General features: G+C 33.5%; 1 protein-coding gene across 3 annotated transcripts in view; it reads right to left on the bottom strand.

The window, feature by feature from the left end:
• Nucleotides 1-2,104: 2,104 nt before the first annotated feature.
• LOC107441594 (uncharacterized) overlaps nucleotides 2,105-20,113 on the bottom strand; it is a 137,980-nt gene continuing 119,971 nt past the window's right edge. For all 3 annotated transcript variants that reach the window (XM_087163275.1, XM_087163277.1, XM_087163276.1), the window contains 11 exons: nucleotides 16,179-16,271; nucleotides 16,041-16,100; nucleotides 14,906-15,003; nucleotides 11,463-11,526; nucleotides 11,220-11,383; nucleotides 9,286-9,364; nucleotides 6,495-6,549; nucleotides 6,017-6,093; nucleotides 5,038-5,140; nucleotides 2,942-3,016; nucleotides 2,105-2,329 (listed from right to left, as the gene is read on the bottom strand). In XM_087163275.1, the coding sequence (XP_087019401.1) occupies nucleotides 2,232-2,329; nucleotides 2,942-3,016; nucleotides 5,038-5,140; nucleotides 6,017-6,093; nucleotides 6,495-6,549; nucleotides 9,286-9,364; nucleotides 11,220-11,383; nucleotides 11,463-11,526; nucleotides 14,906-15,003; nucleotides 16,041-16,100; nucleotides 16,179-16,271 (966 nt within the window). In that variant the 3' untranslated portion in view covers nucleotides 2,105-2,231. The remainder of the gene's footprint in view (nucleotides 2,330-2,941; nucleotides 3,017-5,037; nucleotides 5,141-6,016; nucleotides 6,094-6,494; nucleotides 6,550-9,285; nucleotides 9,365-11,219; nucleotides 11,384-11,462; nucleotides 11,527-14,905; nucleotides 15,004-16,040; nucleotides 16,101-16,178; nucleotides 16,272-20,113) is intronic.

Here is a 20,113-nt window from a genome sequence, read left to right as displayed (position 1 = left end):
ATATACTATTCTAAAACTCTTACAGTTCAGCATGTTCTGAAATCATATTTATCATTTGGAATAAAGTAAGAAATGTTGACTTCCCTTTAATTTGCAATGAATTGAAAATAGACAACAAAAAAAAAATAGGTTTTACCGTATTACACACATCTGTAACAGTATGGAAGTTATCGGTTGCAAGTTTGTTGACAGTAGAAAGTTAAAAATTATTTAGAATTTCCTTCAAATGTTGAGCTCGTTCTATTTCTAAAAGATTTACCAATGTACTGGGTCGTTTTTTCAAGTTCTTCTGCCTCTTCCTTAGGGAAACTTTGCTTATTTGCTACTAAGAAAATGACGTCCGACTTTGCCAATGATTATGATGGAACTAAATGCCTGATATTTTCAGGGTCCCGCTAGAGGGCGTACTCAAGCGTTGCTATCGCGAATTGAGGTAATTTAGAAATGAATCGAGTGATCTTACGACAATTGGTTCATTCAATAAAAAAATATTTGTTTTGGATTTGTTTAACATTATGGTTGCCTCATTGAACAAATTTTACAAGAAAATAAATATATTGTCACTATTTTAAAATTATAAATTATATTTATTTTAATTATGCACTTTAGTTAAAAGAAGTTAAATAATCAATAAAAGTAATAATAATGTTTTTGAAAGTATTATTAATAATGATAATAATAAGCTGCTTTCTTTATCGTTGAATTCATCAAAATCTACCAAATTTTTCTGCTCATAGAACCACAGTTTCACGTAGAGTAAAGGATCTTCAATCGTATGCCATGGCTTAAAAAAGATAATCTACGTTCAAAACAAACACTTACAATGTTTGTTTTGATTTTGTTGTCGAAGTTAAATGATATTCCACTACGTTAGCGGGGTTTTTTAACTTACAAAGATGTGCTAAATCTCTCCTTTTCACTTTCGTAAATTTGATATCTTTTCACAGGCTTATGCGCATTTCACCTGAACTAACGCATGCTCACTAGAAGTGCACATGCGCACTTACTTGAAATCATACGTACGGGAGCTAACTTCAGTTTGCGAAATTTACCTATAGTTTCAGAGTTTTTTAGCTTTAAAACTTTTGATCAGTTGTCCATATGCTGTTCCATCTGCAAACATTTTAAAGAATTGGTAGCGAATTAAAAACTTGTAGAATAAGAAAAATTGCGTCTACTATTTAAAAAAATCACCACATGATAACTGAAAATAAGTTGCTTTCATATGATGCTTTGAAATTTTGATATGCAATGGCAGAAAAATTACTTAAAATGAAAAAATACTTAACTGAAAATATTAACTTATTCTATTTTTTTTTAATAACTTTATTATGTTATTGTTTCTAATACCATTTGCTAATATCAGAAAGCCTGCTTGGTGAAACCAAGCGATTTTAAAGCAAGTGTTGCGTTTTTTGTTTCTTAGTGGCTCTACCTATGGCTAGGAAAATGAATTCAGTCACACACACGTCACAGTCCATTTAAAGGGAGGAACTTATTTGTACGTCATTCATTCATTCACAGGTCGTAATTTTGACCTGAACTTAAAAAAGGATCATTCTCCTATACAGTATTCCCAGAGGTATTGACTTGTTTTGAGGAAGTGTAGGATTTTGATACCCTAATATATTCAACGTGAAACAAGTTAACATTTAATACACTGTTATTACACGTTTTTTAATGAAGATAAACACGTTATTACATGTTAAGGAAGAACGAAAAGACATGGAGAGCTTTGATAACGATAAAACATGGAGACCTTTATGACCCGAAATATTTAACGTGCATAAATCACCATTTTCTACACGGGAGGTTTTCGGCAGGCCAGGATCGAGCCCACGGCGTCTTGTACATGAGCCCAACACCTTACCAACCAGGCTATCCCGGGATATTATACATTGCCTTTGCACCGAACTTCCTCAGCAAATAATTTTCCTACAATGAAAGTACATTATGGCTCTATACTATCCTTAGCAATACACTTTACAACATACTATAAAAGTCGGAAATAAATTATGAAAAACTTGCCGGTAATGCTTTCTATCTTTACTCATATAAATAAGTAAAAGTGGCATTCACTATTACGGAATTAAACAGAAATGCATAAATTCCCAACTACAATTTATTTTTAAATAGAAAAAGAAATTTTAAAAAAAACTTGATCAGTTTTGTTATGAAAATAAGCTCAGACGAAATTTCTCAGAAAACAGTTTCAGACGAATTTCTTCATTTCAGCTTACGGTTTCACCTGCTTCTTTGTCTTCTAAACCATTCGGTTGTGGCAATCTCTGTAAAATACCTTTTTTTCCATCAAGTAAAATATAATCACCTAAAATATCAAAACATAGCATCTAAATAATGTCAATAAAATAAAACCTTATTTCAAAACAGTTAATTAGCAAATTTAAAAAAATCTTGAAAAGTTTTAAAAATGAATAAAATGAAAGAAAAGATAAACAAACTTAGTACTTTTTTAAAATAAGAAGTGAGATCTAAGCAGGGTTCGAAAGCATCCAGGAAATAACTGTTTATAAACACATGCCTGCCAACTACTACTCCTTTCCATAAATGTCTACCATTCTTCAAGATATTTTACAAAAAGCGTAGTAGTTGGTAGGGCTGAGGAGAGGAAGTGTAATCACCCCAAGCATGTGAAAGACAGGGCTGCCAACTACAGCGCTTTTTGCAAAATGTTTCACGAAGTGGTAGACAATTAAAAATCAAAGCCTTCAGAATTTTTAGGTAATTTTTCGAAAATTTTAAGGCCTCTCGTCAAGAGAGCTGGTACAAAATGTTGTTGCATAGGAACTTTTAAATCATTTATAAGTAATGAAGTGGAAAAAAAAGTTTAAATGAATAACAAATTAAAACATTAATTTAGTTACCACTAGAATAAAATTTTACAAAAACGGTGGAAAGATTGCAGCCCAGTTAAAGTTACCTGTTTTAAACTGCTTTGTGGCTCCTCGTACGCCGACAACACACGGCAGGCCATATTCCCGGCTCACAACAGCTCCTGAAATGAGTAAATATGAATGTTAATTTCTATTCGATATAATCGTACTATTTCAATTAATTTCGCTAGAACCATAGTGCATTAGGGGATAGAGCGCTCGTCTTCCAATGAGGCGACCCATGTTCGAATCCAACCTTCGTTGGTCGATATGAATTCTGCTCCACACAGCCACAGTACTGACATGAAATATCATCTGTGGTAGAAATATTCTAATCCCACTGCTGTCGGGTTAACCGGGGGAAGTTTTGTGATTTTCCTCTTCCTGTATCATGTATTGGGAGAAATATTTCCTTTCATGGAGGACTTTTTATGGATTTACGTTACATGCAGTGGAAATCCGCATTTGCATTACATGGAGAGGAAATTCACGAAAACCTTCCACGGTTAGCCTGACGGCAAGGAGATCCGTCTACCACTGGGGATATTTTACATCAGCACTGTACTTGGTTCAAGCCAGATGCGGTGTTCGTATACACCAGCCATTGCTGGCATTCGAACCTGAGTCACCTCAGTCAAACGCTCTATCTCTTGAGCGACAACGGCTCATTAAGAAATATTTATCAAATCATATGGAAAACTCATTCTTTGGGGTGTAGCTCACGAACCGCTGGTTCGAGATAGTTTAAAAGTAAACAAATTGGACAGCTGTGTCTTTAAATGTATTTCAATCAAATAATACCACGGTTTAGAATTGGGTACTGACAGCTCGAGAAGTGAAATGATTATGCCTAGTCATGTGGTTGAAATCATATTAAATTGAATACCTGTAAGAGACGTCACGCGTGTGCTGGTTTCTGAATCGACACATGCCCTGATTTACCAACGATGACGTCACTTGCGGGTATCCAATTGCGAATTAGTATACGGTACATACATACAAACATTCTGCTTTATTAACATAGATTTTATAAGTCTAACTTAGAACATTTTGGTCCAGAATTACAAACAATCAACCGACGCATATGGGTTGATCAAAAACAATAAAAACACTTGTATACTAATTCCGTACCTGCCAACATTCACTCTTTTCGAGAATAGATTGTCCAAGTGGTAGTAAAACAATAACCGAAAAACTATCTTCTTCAAAAATATATTTATAATTTAATCAGGTTGAAATTCGCTATCGTAATGACTAAAATGCTTTCATATATATTTGTTGTAATTATATATATGTAGTGGTGGTCAAACTCATTTATAATTATTATTATAATTCAAAAAGTTTAGCGGAATAACATGAATTTCGCTACCACTATAAATATGGAAATAAAATCTTCCGGGAAAACCGGAAGAGTTGGCAGCTATGTAATTCTATCGAAACATGTTTTCTTTTAGCACATTTGGAAGATTTACTAGGTAAAAAATTGTTGGAACAGTTTCGAAATAATCTCATAGGGTTGTATGATTTCCATAAGAATGCTTTTTCAACAATAGTGGTATAAAAAAAACTGCTTTTAACTTCCTACTCTCATCCCGTCGGAGAGTGCGAAGTTCGTAATTGAACTCTGAAATCATAAATGATTCAAGATTTAGAGAGAATCAGTAAGCGTTTTATTTTATTTTATTTTTTGTAGTGTTGCGTTGTTGTAAAAATATACTTATACGGTCGCTACAAAGTGGTAGTAAAACAACAACAATAATGAAAATATTTTCTAAAAATAAATTTATTGACACACTTAAGGCTTAAGAAACAAATAAATATTTCAACTTTTTTTTTAATTGTCTTGGTAGTTAGAGTTTTCTTCTAAGATTTAAATTGAAGACTTATAGCATCTCAACGCTATAATTTTACTATCAGTATGAAATTTTTTTCTTTATCGACCGTATCTGTAGGCAAATTTAAATGTTACTTGAAGTCTTAATATTATGAAATTAATAATAATTTATAATTATTTTTTAAAAAGGGTGGTAGTCAAAATTATTGTTAAATTCATCAAATATAAAACAATAACGCTAAAACTTACTACCACTTTAAATATTCAAGAAAAGTATCGCTCCAAAAGTCAGATAATTTGGCAACTCACCGTGTGATATAAGTCCACCGAGTTCTGTCACAACTCCAGAAATAATCGGGAAATATGGACTCCAACCGATGTCTGTACTAAAAGCAATTAAGATTTCTCCTGGCTAAATAAAATAGAATTAAATTATGTAGAGAATTTCGAACATCATTTATTTAAGAGTCATTTAATAGTGTTTTTAATGATTTTGAAAATATTTACAAAACTATGCTATTTGAAGAACATATTCATATAACTATTTGAAGGCAAACAATCATAAAGAATTGTTTCAATTTGAACATTAACAATGTGTGTGTGCCATGATTACGATTGAATAATCAGGGCCCGCGCTAAGCATTCGTCACCTCAAGAAATACGATAAAATCATAAATATGGAGAATAAAATTTTGCTTTGGTGAAAGTACTGGCGAGTGATTTTGTCAATGGAAAGAAAAATATATATTTAACTCGATCCTCAATATTACGTCAAAATTAATTTTTCTGAACAAATCAGTATTTTTTATTCGATTACTGTAATTTTCGGTAAATACGCCCCACAGCCAGTTTGAATTGGGTCCAAATAATATAAGCTTGAAACGAAATACAGTAAAATTGTTTTCTACTTGTAATAAATTAATCATAAAAATTTTTTACGATTTGCATTTGGCGAAGACTTTTGAAAATCGGCGAATACTTTTTATATTTGGCATGAAAAATAATAATAAAGTGTGTTACTTTTATAAAGTAGCGCAAAAAACGCACATATTATCAAGTATTTGGGGGACAAGATGTGGTTGAAATATAAATACGATACTTTTATAACGAAAAATAATAATACCGTGCGCTACCACTTCTATAATACCGTACGTTACTTTTATGAAAATAATAATAGCTTGAGTTACTTTTTTAATGCAATGCGTAACTTTCATAAAGTAGCTTATAAAAAGGCACACATTATCAAGTAATTAGTGTACAAGGCGAGGTAGAAATATAAATGCGTTACTTTTATAGAAGCCGCTTCTTGTAATGATGTGGCAACTCTGGCGTATCCTTTCACAACACCTTGACTGACGGGTACACCTGAAAATGTTTCGTTATAACTTCTACTGTAGTAAATGAACATGTAAATTGATGCTACCATGAATGACCGAAATCAAGAGAATGTCAACATTCACCAGTGAATGTCAACAATCACATAGTCGCTTTGGTGAATGTCCGAAATATTTGTTATATCTGATTCGATATTAATTTATTCGATATTTTAATATCCGCTAAGGATAGAATAGGAGAAACATCAGTGTTCCGGGCAGTGGCATTAAACCTTAAAAAAAAGCATTGATGTAGGGCATACCGGGCAATGGCATTTTACTACGGGCATTTACTAAAGCGACAATGTAATTGTCAACATTCACAGGTGGAAGTCTTCCAATTTCAGTCATTCACACTAACATCGACATGAAACAAACGAATTTGATATTTACCTTGCATATTGAGGTCTGCTATGTAGTTTGGTGTCTCTGATGAATCTTCGTCATCCTTTATAAAGAATGAAAATGGAAGAAAAATATGTAAAAGAGGATAGAAATCCAACAAAAATAACAACAAATTAAAAGAGATTGCTCATTGGTTTAGTCATTTTTAAGTACTGGTGGAAAGTAAGGACTGCCTATGCGACACACTGACCCCATTTACACAATAATGCGATTGGTCACAAAATTGTGGAGTCCTTAACATCAATCAACCCCTTTGGACCAAAACTGACTGTTGCTGGAATGATTTTTCAAAGAGATCCAAATTAAAATAAAGCATACTTTAAGCTACACTGATTAAATAAAAACAACTGAAATAAAAGCACAAAAAGTGGCATACTGTAGTTTCAGTTTTCTAATAAAAACATTCAAAATTCGAAACACAAAATGACAGGAGAAAGTGCGAGACAAACTAAATTTCACCATCCCTAAAGACTTTCTAACTTATGTTAACAACTAAGATATTATAAAGTTTATTGTCACTGTGGTCTTGTATACATTTTATTTTGTTTTATTACCAGCGTTGAACAGTCGACCGAATTCTAAGTTTACACCTATCAATGTTCAACTCCGTAGCCTTGTAATTTCGAACCCAACCCAGAATACAAGGACAATCCTGGATTAAGTATTTTGGAGAAACTTACCTTCGTGATAACTCGCTTTTAGATGGAACTAACCAGCATTTGTGTTACACTGCCTTTGTGTATATTTTATTTAATAACTGTCGTTGAACACCCGATCCTACTTTTGGATTTACGACTACTAATGTTAATAACAATAATAATCTTAATATAACGCCTATTAAGTCAAAATAAACGTAACCTAAAAACTTCCGACTTCAATTAATATGAAAAACCGATCGAAAATCAGTATATTAAACAATCTTTAATTGTCCTACAGAGTTGCAATTTTAATCATACGTTTGAGTTTATTTCTGCGATTACCATTCAGCTCTGTTCTTCATCTACAGATCAAGAATTCAGAGGATCATTCCATACTTTTAAAAATTCTTAAAATTTTGTAAATGATCTTTCAAGTATTCCTTTATTTTTAAATGCTAGGAAATCTATTTTAATTTAATTTTAACCCTTCGCACACATGAGGTTCTCTCCCAACCCACTCACATCTCTTTCTGATTTCTCTTCTTTTATTATCTTATTCAAGTATATTCCTCTCACTCCACTGTTTAAACTCCCTTTTTTCTTATTGCAACGAGTTTAATCCCTACTTTCTTCTGTCATTTTGTGTTTAGACACTGATGAATGTCTTTAGAATTTATAAAACCGAAACTACTATAGTTTGCTTTTTTGCCTTTATTTGTGCTTTATTCGCGTTGTTTTGCTTTCTTCATACTGAAAGAAACTCTGCAAAAAATTTCTACAGTGAACAATCGTCATACTTTCACTAGAAAGTCATTTAATACTCGGAGTTTTTACCTGTTCTTCAGAGTTTCTGTCATTTCATAAAATAAAGCTTTTTAATAAATAATGAACTACTTTCATAACCGTTTTGATGTTGCCAACTGTTTAAAATGTTTGAAGAAAAAAAAAATTCTGAAACCTTTGGTTTTTAAATGTCTACCACTCTATTAAATTTTTTGCAAAAAGCGTAGCTGTTGGCAGGCCTATTATCGATGATTATATTAAGCGGATCTTTTTCCCATTCATCACAAGCTTAGTCGATGTGGTAGTAGCGTAAGGTGGTAAATACAAATGGCTGTGAGGAGGAAGTCGACGACTCTTAATCAATGTGATTAACTTGTGTTAGCAGATAAACACGTGATTTAGTAACGATAAAATGAAGGATGTATACAGAAGACGACTACATCAGAGCTCAGGTCCGTATAAACTTTTAAACTCGTAGCAAAATTAATACTGCGTCGGGTTCTGGCATTCCTTGGAAACAACCGTGCTCAGTTACAGCAGTGTAGGTAACTTGTACGGTTAGTCCTGTGTGTTTGAAATGTTTAACAAATCACCCGCCGCGTATGAAGTACGGTCATTAATGCGTTTCTAGTCGACAAGAAATCTGTCTGCTGCATGCATTCACCGGCAGATTTGTGAAGTTTAAGATGCTTCCTAATGTCATGCTGGCAGGAAATTTTGCTATTCCATGACAATGACTCCACAGCTCAGTCCTGAGCTTTATTGGACTCTATTGGCTGGGAAGTTTCGAACCACCCTTTATACAGCCCAGATCTTGCGTTTAGTGATTTTCATCTTTTCCATTGCTTTAAATATCATTTTGGCTGCAACCGGTACAATGATAACGAAGACGTGAAAACGATCGTGACCACTCTGTTATCGGAGCAGGGGACAGGTTACTATAAAGAGGGTATTCTAGTTGTGTAAGGTACTATGATAAGAGTTTAAGCAAACTTGGCAACTATCTTGAAAAACAACAAGAAATGTATGTAGAATCAAAAAATAAATTTGCTTCATGAAAATCATCTCTCCTTTGGTTTTTATTTTCAAACGGCCTTTACTTAAAAAACAAACCTTGTACTTCTTGCTCAATAAAACGGAAATCAATATTATTAAACCCAGAACACAATTTTAGTTGTATAGTGTTATAATTTTGGCAATCCTTAAATTCATATTAATGTTGCCTCCCCTTCTGAGCAAATTATTTTTTGCTCTTTTTTGGCATAAATTACGAAAAAAAAGAGAGAAAAAAAATGTGTATTAAATGTGGTGAACACTAACCAAACACTGTTTGCATATTAGGTATTTCTTATACTTACTGGTTTAGGGTAACCCCGTATGATTTCTGGAAGTGTGTACTTTTGCAGGGTGGGGAATATTTTCCTCCTCTGTTTAGCCCTAAATAAAAAATCATCATGAGAAAGAAAGCAATGTTTAATCTATTAATTCTGGATGCCCGACGGAGAACTAACTGGATTTTATAATTAAATATCTTAAAAACAAAGAATTCTAGAGAAAGGAAACAAACAATATTTTTATTGAGAGCTATGAAACTTTTATATAGTAATTGCGGAATTTAGTTATAAAAAATACCAGCAGATGGTGCGAGAGATGAGAAGAGCTCTTGAAAAAATACAATTGCTTGGAGTGTAATCAAACCTGAGGTATTCTAGTTAAAAAACGCATGAGTGATGCTCTCATGGACATTACTATTTCCTAGTTTTTAAAATTTCTTTAATTTCATAATTTTAATTTTTCAATCATTCTTAATCCTATTATAATTAAATTAAATAAATTGTTTAATTTTATTACATTTTATAAAAAGCAAATATGAATAAGTTTATTATTTTCCTTAAAATCAATGTAAAAGCTAATTTTAAAATTCTCAACAAATAATTCATTAATTCAGTGTTATGACTATACTAAATCGAATATCAAAACCTATTTTTAACTAGCTACTTTATCTCTCTAACCACAAAGTTCTAACCAAATTATTTAAAATTTAATATTACTAACACGGGGTCGGCTTTGTTCTTGGCTATATTTTCGATCGATAACTCGCCAAATTGTGAATCTTTTTCTATGTTCATAAGTGTCCGCTAGCAACTATTCATGCTCTGGTAATTTAAAATTTTTGGACTCAGGCTTAGGACTGATATTTTGTTTGGATGTCTGATGGCCCCTCAGTCCGATCGTTTATAGTAATAAAATTGTTAGATAAAATGGATAAAATTAGCTATTTTCGTCTCACTAAAAGAGATGATGCTTGATATTTTAGTTTGTTATTTTATAAGTAGGGCCATATTTGTTTTGTTAACTTTAAAAATGCATCATAATAAATCAAAAAATATTTGCTTGCAATATCTCTGTGGTAATTTCGCTTTCGGTACAAGCACAATGTACTAGGAGTTTCTCATACAATCATGCTTCGATAACATGGTGTCCAATAGATATTTCGATAACAGGGTATCTCCTAACCCGGTACGGCAACCTCCTTTAGCCTGGTTTTTCGAAACTCTTTAGCCATCAAAATGAAGAAAATAATGCCACAGTTTAAGTGGTGCCTTACAATTGAAACAAAGCTATAATTTAATTTAAAACCCTGGATTCCCCCTTGCCGTAAAGAAATATCAAAACTTTCGAACAGGCAAATAACTTATATTCTTAAGTTATTAAGCTTTTTTTTAAAAAAAAGAATCATCAATTTGGCGACATTTTTCCGCATAGTTGAAAATTATCAAAATTAATACCTTATACCTATTTTTATAAACCAGGTATTGCAACATTGGAGCAACTTTTTATATATTAAGAAAATTCGACTACAAACGCTTTTAATTTTATCAAAACTGTGGCTTTTCTTCATTTTTATATTTTGCTCTATTTTCAGAAAAATTACAGAGAGTGCTAGTTAAACATAGACTAAACTTGACTTAACACTCACGAGTAAGTGTGACGAGTAACTACCAGCAATAATGAAAATAGTATATTATTCGCAAAAAAGCTTCACTTCATGTGATAGCTCTGGTAATTAGTTAAGCACAACGCCATCTTTTGACACGTTTTAATACTAATTTCCAAAATTTCTGCTTGATATTTTTCACTTTCACAATAAACAACATATCATTTGTTTCATTTCTCTTTTGCCTTTTGTTTCCGACAGTTTAATTTTAGAATCAGTCAGTCTCGGTATATAAGCAATTACAAGAGAAAAATCAATGTCATCAATAGCAATCGATGATTGCATAAACAATACCTGATAATATGCTTCGGTTCTCTCGTTTTCAGAAGACACTTAATTTCGTCAAGTGTCAAAAAGTAGAGTAAATCATTGTCCAAGATTCGTCCTTCTGACACCATTTGTTGTGCAAGACGCCGGAATCCTTTCCTCCAGTAGTCCATGCACTTGATGATCAGAGACTATAAAAATTATGTTAACATTTATTATGAATAACGGACAAGTAATCGAATAAAGAAAAGTAATCGATGAAACTTTTACTTTGGTGGTTTCACGGCAGCTAACACCTTTGCAACAATTTGGGATGACAAACCTCAGTAATAGTCTGAAAATATTTTTTTAAGAATTTAATATTAGCAATTATCTCGAGCATTATGCAACTAAATGTAACCTGTATTAACATAATGTATCATTTTTTAACATTTTATTGACTAAAAAATTGAACTGAATGAATTGAAATCATCACCCTACTATGGCGAAGCACCTATCTCCATTTTAAGGGCAATATTTTTTAACGGCCATTTTAAGAATACCATGCAATTTTGATTCTGGTCAGACGACGTGGGCAGTGTTTTAGCTCGTGTCCCTCACTCTAACTTTAACATTACAACTAATGAAAGAGCTTTCAGGAACGACAGATTTAACGTGCACCTTTTTATAAACTTCGTTGAACAACCGACCCAATTTTAGATTTACGACTTGCTAATGTTCAACTCCGTAGTCTTGTAATTTTGAACCCAATTCAGAAGACAAGGAACTATTGGATCAAGAACAAGGAAAAAATTTGCCTTCGTGGAGGTCTTTTTGATGGAACTAATCCGCATGTACGTTACATGGAGAGGAAAAGCACGAAATCCTTCTATAGTTAACATGTAGGCTAGAGAACTCTAACCCATGATTAAAAGCAACGTTCTTATGTATACTACAGGGTATATGGATTTAATATTTCTTGAGTAATAAACTTGTATTTTATAAAAATTTACTTTCTCTTAAATAATGTAACCGATTTCTTATGATTTTTTCATTTTAAATTTGAGAGTTTTTGTGATGATACAAAATATTTGCTCATTGATAGACAAAATGTTTCTGATTGCAACTCAATATAATACAAAATTATAAGAAAAATTTCCATTATATGTTATTTTCTTTCGATAATCTATTTTTTTTATATGTGTAACATATATTTTTATATTAGTGCTATGAATGAACATTCTAAATTATACGGTTGATACTGTTACCTTCATAGTTTGAGGAACGTGAATCTAAATCTGATGAGTTAAAACTGAGTTCGTAAATGCCTTTATCATCTGCTATAATTAATTAACATATTTAAGGACTGCTTTTTAAAAACATTTAAGATTTCAGCATGAGAGGTGAAAGTTGAATGATTAAATTACTCACTGAAAGTTAACTATACATTTATTAAACATAAGGCTGAAACAGTTTTATGTATATCGATGGCACCATGCCGAAAAACACGAATCTACCAACGGTCACAGGTAAAAGTTCGCGTTTTCGGCTTGGTGACATATAGTCATGAGGAAGGACATCTATTGAAAAAGTAGTTTTGCGATGAATTCATTCATTTCAAAACAAGAGTTTATAAATAACGTATCATATTAAATATAAAACTCTTGCTTATATATAAAGAGTCACGTGGAATTTAAACTAATTCTCTGTTATCCCACAAGACGCGTAGTGAACTGATCGTAAAGACACCGTTCCCAGTAGAACACTGAAGCCAAGCATCACTGTCTGCGGTCAGAAAGCAGGTGGGTGACCACTTTGATCAGCCTGCATGGGGAACGAGGGTGCGCGGTATCGGTTCTCGTTAAACTATTCGACCGTAAAGTGCTCAACTTCACGAGCAGGAAGTCGGGCTACCAAAGCAGGGGAGCCATCCCCTCAGCAGAGGATCAAAATTGCGATGACATGTCTTCGGATCATCCTCAAGGATGTTTCCCAGACAGTCGTCAATAGCCCGTTGGGCAGCTCTAGTTCGACGTAAATAGAGTACCTTCCTACCTGTCACCCCACAATGCTCGAAACATTTTTCAAAACGGAACGATATTTTGTTTGAAAAGCATAGATGGTCACATCCACACTAATACAAGAATGTTTTATATTTCAATCTAAAATACAAATCACCGTGCAATTTAGATGGCTTTTACTGCGATAGCTAGCATAAGGAAATATTCACGTAGTTTAAACTTACATGCGTTACCATGAATTGACGGAAATCAAGAGAATGTCGACTTTCCAACAATCTCATAGTCACTTTGGTGAATGTCAGAAAAATTTGCTATATCCTATTTAATATTAATTTATTCGTTGATATTACAATATTTAGTCGATATTTTTATATCTACTGAAGATAGATTAAGAGAAACATCAGTGTTCGAAGTACCAGTTAAATGCATGCAGGGCCACTGAACCTTAAAAAAACATTGATGCAGGGCATATCGCGCATTTGTATACCGGGCAGTGGCACTTAACTGGACCTGGTATATATTTCGGACATTTACCAAAGCGACTATGTGATTGTCAACATTCACCGATGGAAATCAACAACCACCCATTTAGGTCATTCACAGAAACATTAGATCACCGGACAAAAAATTAGTCACCCGAGTGCGCAAACAACGATGAATCCTTAGGCTTCGTTAGATGACGCAGTGGTCAAGTGACGTGTTCAACTGCATGCACACTGCTTCAACCTGATCAAAGACAAGTAGCTATCAGTGAGATATTTTTGTTTGAAGCGGAAATTGTGTGTAAATATGGGTAAGAGTGAAGATGAGATAGAGTGGTAAAAAGGGGCAATTGTGTTTGGCCGTGCCAATGGTCATATGGTGAATAAAGTTGCTGGATTTTTTGGCGTTTCAAAGCTGACTGTTCAACGTGTCCACAAGCAGTGGTGTAATATACGTGGTCACGAAACACGACGTCAGAATTGTGGTCAGAAAAAGATCCTGCATGAAAGTGACCGGAGACGCGTTTCACGACTTTTCAATCAAAATCGCTTCCAAACTGGACAGGAATTACTTCAGTTATTAAATGAAGATCCATCCCAGTCTTTTAGGGAGAAAAAAAATTGCGAATGGAGCTGCATACAGTGAACATATGGAGTCGAACATCTCGTAAGAGGTCATTGCTCGCACTTGCACATAAGATGACAACAAGTTGATTTTTCAAGATGACAACAGCAAAGTTCATGGGGCTGGAAGTATATGTGACTGGCTTTATGAACACTCAGACACTCAATTACATCTCGGCTGGCCAGCAAAATCACCTGACTTGAACCCCATTAAAAATTTGTGCGACATGTTGGAACAACGGGAAAAACGCCAAAATCAGCATTCTCACAATTTGGTGAATTTGCGCGATTAAATCCTCGACGAGGGGCTTAAACTGGATTCGACTTCCTAACCGAATCCAGGCAGTCATCAAATCTAAAGACGCTGTTACACGTTATTAAATGATCTTTTTCATGATTTCTCAAAGGGTGACTAATTTTTTGTCAGGTGAGCTTATGTACTATAAATTTTTTTCGTAAAAATAACTTTTAAGATCACGGCAGCTGTTGTGTTTTATTAGGTTTAGAAAGGTAGAAAACACTAAATAATTAAAGAATTTTATTTTTCTTTAAGTATATTTATGAAAAGAATATTGATACGACATTTGTGTGTATCAAAGTTTATTACCTATCCAAAAAACTTAAAGGAGTGCTCAGCTCTGAGAATAATTCACTGTAACTTTTAACAGCCTTTTTGCTTATCTCTTTTGTGCTGCCAACTGAGGCCTGCAAAAAAGATATGAATTTCCCAGGATCATTAGATATTCAATTACTGCATGGTGACACTTCTAAAGAGTATGCATGCAATTATCTTAATTCTATAAGTTTTAGTATTTAAATCGATACCAATTTATTAAAACTTTTACAGAATCAGAGCAGTTTGCATCCTTATGTAATTTATTAGTATTTTAATAAACTAGAATATTGTCCAGCACTATGCAAAATCATTTAAACTAATATATTAAAGATCAGATAAACAAATGATCGTGTAAAATTCGAACAGAATTTTTTAACAATCCTGTTTACTTTCTGGTTCAGTTCATTGCCACAGGAAAAGTAATTGTTTTCATATCAAGTGCTGAAGGATATATATGCAACATCTAAAATAATAGCTCAGCAAAACCTAAGAAGAATTATATTTCTTGGACTAGCTCTTCTAACAGATAATTACTTTAAATAATCTCTTTCACGTAATAATCGAATCACTTCTCGTATAAATTATCATTAATTAGTGAGAAATGCAATCTTTATTTATTAAATGAATCTAAGCTGTGCAGTAAAAAGTCTTTATGTAAAACGTCGTAATATCATTCAATATAATAAATATTTTGGAATTTTAATGCATCTTCATCCGATTTTATGATTAAATCTTACGACGTCAACTCAAACAAAGAAGTCCTTGTTATGGATCACATGACATAAAGGAAATAATAACTATATGCTGCATGCGAAAAAAGTGCGCACTTGTCTTGTGCGCACTGTGAAAGTCTTCAGGAGCTTCTGTTCCGTGTACATTAGTAAATAGTTTTCTTTAATCACTTTTTCTTCATAAATGTTAAATAAAAATTTTAAGGAAATCATCATTACATTAAAATCGACTGCAAAATAAAAATCTGACAATTTAAAATTAAAATTGAACTAATCTCTGATATTTTTGTCCTAAAAGGTTAACTCGGTACCATAGCATAACATATATATGCATTTCAATATCTTTCCATTTTACTTCATATGGATTTTTAAAATTGTTAGAACTAACTACTTACCTTTATAAGTTTGATTAAATCTTTTTGATCTTCTTCCCATGTTATAGAACTTATAGCAAACTAAAGGAGGAAGGGAAAAAATGCATTAATTACTGGTCTACAATTTGACGCGATAGAAAATTATAAGAAATATACAACCTCTTTTAAACATCTGTGGCCGTGTCTTGCAATGAAATTCTGATACAGTTTCCTTGACTTTGTATTTGAATTGTTCAACCAGTTCTGTGCCTCCTATAAATGAGTAAAATTAAAAAACTCCTTTAAGGTTTTTTTTTTTTTTTTTTTTGAATACGAGGCGGCTAAGTCCCCAGATCATTGCCGCTCAACAACCCCTTTGATTGCTTCGCATTAATTGTTGTTTCGTGGTGGAAAACAGTTTTCTACTAAAGTTAAAATTATTCACGTAACATCTATGTACTAAAACAAATTCTGTTTGCTAACGCTTGTGGCTTCATTTACCGCGTCCAAATATTATTATCTAGTAGTATTATAAATATTTAGATCAGAACATATTTAGGTGAACAGAAGTAATTTTTCCCAACTAATCATTTTTTGAAATAACATTTATATTGTTACTAGCTGACTCGGCAAACGCTGTTTTGCCATATGAATTATTTCTAGAGTATGAAAATTTATCTCATTTATTGTAAATGTGTGCGTATGTGGTATATGAGTGGAGGAGGCATGGAGCGCTGTGAACGATGACGGAATGTGAAAATAACAGCACACTAAATAATAGTTTTTTAAATTTATTGTAACTTTTTTTATAAATTATATGTACAACGAATTCTGAAATTCCATCTTTAGCTGACACAAATAAACTGGATGGTTTGCCCACTCGAGAGCATGCCACGTATAATTGTCCGTGTGAAAAATATGGTGTGCTCAAATCTAAGACACAAACAGACATTGTTTGGCCTTGTAATTGCAAATGCCAATCTAATGGGGAACTGAATGCGTTTAAATTGAATTGGCACATCTGTGGGTACAATAGGGATTCGTGGCAGTAATATACTTTCACCCCGGAATTTGTCATCTAAAATAATGACTTCGATAACATTGTTCATTAATTTTTTAACGACTAATCGCGTGCCGTTGCACAGCCGTGGTAGGTTCAAAATACGAAGCAAAATAACCGGAGATCCAACTCTGAGTACTAAATTATGCGGTGGTATGCCTGGTAAATCCAATGAGTTTAAAAACTCTGTTGGAAAATTTGCAGCTTCAATAGGATCGCAAACTGCATCAACGGATTTATATGTCACCAAGTTACCTGGCAATAACTGTTTTATCTTCAGATTCAATTCGATGACGTTCACATATTTTGCTGCTGAAATCGTCCTTTCTGCCAGCCACTCATGATGAATGTATTGTGTGTGTACATCGGAAAATATTAGGTTAATGAGAGCATCTTGTGAATCAATGATTATGCAGAAATCGTCCAGTAATTTTATGCATCCAGTCTCATCCTTAGTAACTTTTCCATCACCGATATCTAACAATTGTTTTGAGAATGTTTCAGCAGATGAATCTTGAAGCATTCGGACACGCATATTTACTTTTAGTTGAACTTTTTCAACATTACGTCACAGTGGAGATGATTTCAAGCAAGCATTGATCTCATCAGCGTACGCGGAATGACGGGAAGTGTTTGTCTGAAATCACCTGAAAGGAGTAACAGAGTGCCGCCAAATAATTTGTCATTGTTTTTATATCTTTCAATGTCCTGTTCAACGCTTCAAGCAAATGTTTGTGTGCCATAGTGCATTCATCCCAGATGATAATTTAACAGTGTTTCAACACTGTGGGCATAAACGATTGCTTTTTGATGTTGCACACTGCATCTGGGTTGTTTTGAATATTTAGTGGCAGCTTAATTACTGAATGAGCTGCTCTACCACCATCCCATAAAGTTGTCGCAATGTCAGAAGATGCAACGGCCAACGCGATGCCATTATTTGATCGTATTTCAGCGAGAATTAGCGAAATAATAAATGTTTTGCCAGTTCCACCTGGTGCATCCAAAAAAAAATCCACCTTGTCCTGCAGAAACTGCGAGCATAATGCGGTCATAAATGTTCTTTTGTTCCTCATTCATTAGTGGAACACTGCGAGTAACAATCGTTGCCATTTCTATCGTATTGTATTGAAGTTCACGATTCATGTCAGTGTTTAATAAATCAGATGCACTTCGATTTGGCGAAGACATACGGAAGTGACTGACTGGCAAGTTGCCAACAATAATACAAAGATCTTCAATAGCAATCAGTGCGTTATTGTACATAGCATGGCTGAATGCTATCGTTAGATCGTTGCAACGTGTGCGATGTTGATACCGTATATCATCAGTCATCGAATCATTGTGATTATCCCAAAACGTTTCCATACGGGCCGGGAAACATGTAGTTAATACTATAGCAAATAGTAGACAAAGCAGTTCTATGCTGCTTCAGCAAGCATACATTCCCACTGGTTGTCATCTTCCAGCAAGCCGAGTGCAAGGCATGCATCTTTGTACGTTGGATGCTGATGTCCATCGACTTTACGTATATCGTGAAATGACAATGAGCCGGTGACATTAACCAACAACAGTCGAAAATAAAAACACTCAATCTGCCTTGGATTAACTGTAAATACTCTCCCCCTAAAGCGTTTGATTTGAATAAACCGGGACATGCACCAACCGGTGTGCCTTGCATGCGGGGTGTCCATTTTTTTGTTTGAACCCATGTGAAATAGTGAGGTACTTCTGAGTAGAGTAATGTCCGTGGAAAGGCACCAAAAGCGTCCGCACGATTACACAATTCAAAAAAATTCGATGAGTGTAGTTTTTGGTGGATTTATAACTCGGTCTATCGCTGTCTCGTTCATGAAATATACGCGCTGTTTTCAAGATGGACGGTTAAATGAATAAAGGTTGGATCCCGTTCATGAATTAGGAATCCAAAGATACGCCAAATAGCTTCATTGGAGCTGATGTACCGGCCAATATGGTACAGCGTTAGTTCATCGTTGTTATTCACTGGAACTGCAGTCACATTGGTATTTTCAACTCGAAATACTGCCATATCACTGCCTTTATTCACATACTTGCAAATATATTTGATGCTTTTCTTTTAAGGGCGAGCATGAGTATTAGAGTTTAATGTGATTTGTTGCAACGTGAGTGAATATTACTTTTCATTAATTATGTTTCTATGTCTAGTTTGAAATCGTTTAAATAAAGATAAATTTAAAATATACGTTAAATTTGTCCAAGGAATGAAAAAAAAATTAGTTATAAACCTATTCTCAGACCTACTGAATCTTACTATTCGCGATCGCAACGCTCGAGTACGCCGTCTAGCGGGAGCCTGTAAATATCAGACATTAATTTATCACGTTTTCATTTAGTTCCATCCAAATCATTGACAGAATCAGACGCCATTTTTTAGCAGCAAATAAGAAACAAAATTTCCCTAAGGAAAAGGCCGAAGAACTTGAAAAAAATCTCCAGAATATTAGTAAATCTTTCAGGAACAGAACACGCCAAACATTTGAAGAAAAATTCAATAATTTTTAATTTCTATTATCAACAAACTTGCAACTGATGACTTCCGATTTCGGATACTGTTACAGATGTGTGTATTAAGGTAAAATGCATTTCTTCTGTTTTCAATTCATTACGAATTAAAGTGAAGTCAACATTGCTTTCGTCATTCCAGTGAATAAATATGAATTCAGAACATACAGAATTCTAATAGTTATAGCATATTCTTCTTCGTTATGGAATAGTATATATTTCTGTATCCATATAATTCGGAAAACAACAATAAAAAATTATCCAAGTTACTTGAAATAGTGCCATTTGTGATGATTCTTAATTAATTAAAATCGTTTTCTTGGTAAGTATTTTTTAGTTTTGAAAGAATAAGTTCAACTAGAATTCAGCTATTCTGTTTTTAACTACATATTCAAATTCATATCAATTATAAAATTTTGCTGTGTAGTATGTTATCTACAAGTAATGAAGGGATAAACTATGTATCTATTATTTGAGAATAAAGTTTTCAAACAAGGAACTTATCATTTTG

The sequence above is a fragment of the Parasteatoda tepidariorum genome, chromosome 5 (genome assembly GCF_982258835.1).
Source record: "Parasteatoda tepidariorum strain Cologne lab strain chromosome 5, Ptep-v5.0, whole genome shotgun sequence".
NCBI lineage: Eukaryota > Metazoa > Arthropoda > Arachnida > Araneae > Theridiidae > Parasteatoda > Parasteatoda tepidariorum.
This window is presented reverse-complemented; position numbering and strand designations above follow the sequence as displayed.